The 3,805-nt window shown below is 38.1% G+C and overlaps 1 protein-coding gene across 1 annotated transcript; it reads left to right on the top strand.

The window, feature by feature from the left end:
* The first annotated feature begins 1,382 nt into the window (after positions 1 to 1,382).
* On the top strand, positions 1,383 to 3,805 carry LOC108462428 (uncharacterized). Its single transcript, XM_017762375.1, has 2 exons — positions 1,383 to 1,736; positions 3,602 to 3,805. The coding sequence occupies exons 1-2, from the start codon at positions 1,383 to 1,385 to the stop codon at positions 3,803 to 3,805; spliced, it is 558 nt and encodes a 185-aa protein (XP_017617864.1).

The raw sequence follows: 3,805 nt of genomic DNA on the forward strand, positions 1-3,805 counted from the left end.
GGTCCACGCGGGTAGACACACAAGTATGTGTCTAGGCCGTGTGTGACACATGCCCAGCCCCATGGGTGTGTGGTATGGCTGTGTGTCCCCTGCACCTAGAATTATAGGTCAGTTTGCATGGCAGTAAACACACAGGCAGAGACACGACCGTTTGTCTCAACTGTGTGGACGACACAACTTAGCACAAGGGCATGTGTCTTAGCCGTGTGCCCCCTAATGAGTGATGACATCATAAATAGAATGTTCGGGTTTTTAGACATGGGCGATGACACGGGCGTGTTTCTTCCATGTGAGAGACATGGGCTAGGGACACGGGCGTGTGGTTGGCTGTGTGAAAACCCCTGTAGGTTCAAAATGGAAAATAAATCAAATAATTCAACACGGGTGAGGGGCATGGGCGTGTACTTTGCTTCCACATGGACGTGTGAGGCATAGCCCTAGGTATTTTACTAAAATTTTTTATAGTTCCTGGTTTAGTCCCTGACCACTAATAATGCACGGTTTGGGCCTCGTAGGCTCATAATAAGGACAATATGGTTTTGTTCAATTGGTTTGAATTTGGAAATGAAATTTTCTAACTCGTCTTTTCGAAATGTCCGAGTATGTGTCTGGTAACGCCTCGCACTTTGTCCTAGTCTCGGGTATGGGTAAGGGGTGTTACAATCATCTTCAACATCAACTATGGAAGCTCTATTGAAGGAGTATATGGCTAAGAATAACGTAATTATTTAGTGCCAAGCAGCTTCCTTAAAAGCTCTGGGAAATCAAGTCAGACAAATTGCCATTGCATTAAGTTCCAGGCAGTAAAGAGCATTGCCTAGTGGCACAGAAAGTTCTCGATCTCAAGGAAAGGAACAATGTAAGGCCATAACACTCAGGAATGGCACCTAGCTGCCAGGAGTTGTGATTGATACCTTTACTAAGGAGGAAAGTTCAAAAGTTCCACACAGCAAAACTTTTGAGTCAGTAATGGAACAAACAAAAAAAAAAGATCGGAGTAAATAAAAGCATACAGATGCAAATTCATCTTGCAAAGCCAAAACAAATGCCATGGCAAAGCAACCTCAAAAAATAGAAGGAAGACCACTGCCACATTTTCCCCAGTGTTTCCAAAAGTCGAAACAAGATGCTCAATTCAAGAAATTTCTAGAGGTCTTGAAGCAATTACACGCCTACAATCTAGTTTCTATAGGCCCACCATGTTTAAAGATTCTCTTGAGTTCTGCCAAAGATTTGATCGCTGTCAAAGAACGAGTAAGTTATGAAGGAGACACGAAATGTCGCTGCAAAATATTTTAGAGGTGGAATTATTTGATGTTTGGGGAATTGACTTCATTGGTCCATTTCCACCATCCTAGGGAAAACTCTACATTCTTGTCACTATGGATTATGTGTCTAAATGGGTTGAAGCTGTAGCTTTACCTACAAATGATGCCAAATTAGTTATGAGATTCTTGCATACAAATATTTTTACAAGGTTTGGTACCCCTCGTGCCTTAATTAGTGATGAAGGTTCACATTTTGACTGTAGATTAGTTGCCAACGCTTTGAACATATATAGGGTTAAACATAAAATTGCCATGGCATATCACCCACAAACAAATGGACAAGCTAAAATTTCCAATAGAGAAATCAAGCAAATTCTAGAGAAGGTTGTCAATCCCAACTGCAAGGATTGGTCAGCGAGGTTGGATGAAGACTTGTGGGCTTATTGCACAGCTTTTAAGACACCGTTGGTAATGTCAACTTTCAAGCTTGTCTATGGTAAACCATGTCATTTTTTAGTTGAGCTAGAACACAAAGCATTTTGGGAAATCAAGTAAATAAACATGGGATGGGGTGCTACTGCCAATCATCACTTACTAGAGCTTAATGAAATCAGAGAATTTTGAGCTCAAGCCTATGAGAATGTGAGACTGTACAAAGCAATGACAAAGTGCTGGCATGACAAGGAAATTTTGCCACGGTAATTTGTACCTGGACAACAAGTCGTGCTATTCAATTCTAGACTTAAACCATTTCCTGGAAAATTGAAGTCGAGATGGTTTGGACCATTCCAAGTCGAGCGTATATACCCTCATGGAGCTATTGATGTTAAAGATGGAAAAATAGGATCCACTTTGAAAGCCAATGGTCAACGCCTAAAACATTATTTTGGAGCTCCTATAATACGCGACAAAAATTTTATTTCTCTTCGAAATACTTAATAATTGTTCTTATATAGAAATTTTCTTTGTTTATTTTATTTTTACTTGTTACCCAATAAGTTTATTTATTTGTTTGTTTTCATTTGTTACAAATTCTTTTTGCCAAAGTAAAAATAATTTGAAAGCAGTGCCTACTTCTTTTTATGCAATTTTGTTTAATAATCTTGTTTTTACTTTTCTGATTCCCGCTCAATTTACTCCTGTGCTGTGTCAGGTAAATCTTTCCAACCATGTCACTGTTATATTTTCTTTCACTATCTGAACTTAGATAATTAATTTTTCCTTCAAAGTTATCCCTAGTTCTTATCTTTTTCACTTTCCTCTGTTAGTTTTTCACCTTCATCACTGTAAACTTCTTAGTAATTTTCTCACAATTCACATTCCATTATCATAATGGCTCATAATACACCATCTTCCTCTACATCCTTACCTATGAAAACATTTTTCAACAAAACAACTGAAGAAAAATATTTGAAAAACATAGTCCAAAGACCATTTTGTTTTGCAAAAGGCTTCCTTTTTCAAGACTCAACTTTCTTAGGTTATGATACCTCTATTTCTTTAATAGTGGAAAGCCATGGCTAGAAACTATTTTTCTCACACTTAGGTCATGTTTTTTCCAAAAGTGGTAAGAGAATTTTATGCGCATCTAACATCTCCTAACAATGGTTTCATCTATGTCAAAGTTGTTTCTGTTTAGTTTGATGAATATTCTATTAATGCCCATTACAATTTGCCTGAGGGTCCTAATGAACATTTTGAGTTTATGTCAAAGATTACAGTAGAAGGGTTACAATAGGTTCTTTAAGATCTTTGTATTGAGGGAACTAAATCGACTATATCTCGTCATAATTGTCACACTGTTATAAAGTTGCCCTAAAGCCTCATTGTAGAGTATGGTATCACTTTCTGAAATCCCAACTGAATCCCTCCATTCTTAGTTCTACTATTTCCAATGAGAGGATGTTATTACTACATTCGATTATGTTTGGTGGAAGAATCAATGTTGAAGAATTATTTTCCAGGAAGTACATCATTGCGCGCAAAAGAATGCCAATAGTTTAAATTTCATGTCTCTTCTCACGGTGCTTTGTCAGCACACCAACGTCCCTGTCCATAACAATGAGGAGACCATAAGCAACAAAGGTGTCATAACGAAATCAATTGTCCTACATTTCTTGGGCAAGGAAATGCCACAACCATATGGGCCAACATCTACATCATCACCCTAACTTGAAGCCCTACACAGTTTTCCCGATATGTTGGAACAAGTAATAAATACTCTCAAGCAACTCCAACATTTGTTAGGTATGGTGGCAAAGCAGCAAAATCGAATCTCCATTGATTTTGCCACAACAAAAGCCAAAACGACTTTATATTGAGAATATGTGAAGAAACACGATGCTGCACTCAAGAAAGCTCTTCAGAACAACTTCACCAAGGCAATGCCTATATTTCCTAAAGAACTTTTATCTGATGATGAAGAAGAAGATGAAGAACCTGCCACTACACACAAGCATAACAAAGAGCCCACGGGAGATGAAGAATCAATAGAGTTTGTACACCTTGAGTCTGACAAAGAGGGCGATGATCAATAA

The sequence above is a fragment of the Gossypium arboreum genome, chromosome 13 (assembly GCF_025698485.1).
Source record: "Gossypium arboreum isolate Shixiya-1 chromosome 13, ASM2569848v2, whole genome shotgun sequence".
NCBI classification, from domain to species: Eukaryota; Viridiplantae; Streptophyta; class Magnoliopsida; order Malvales; family Malvaceae; genus Gossypium; species Gossypium arboreum.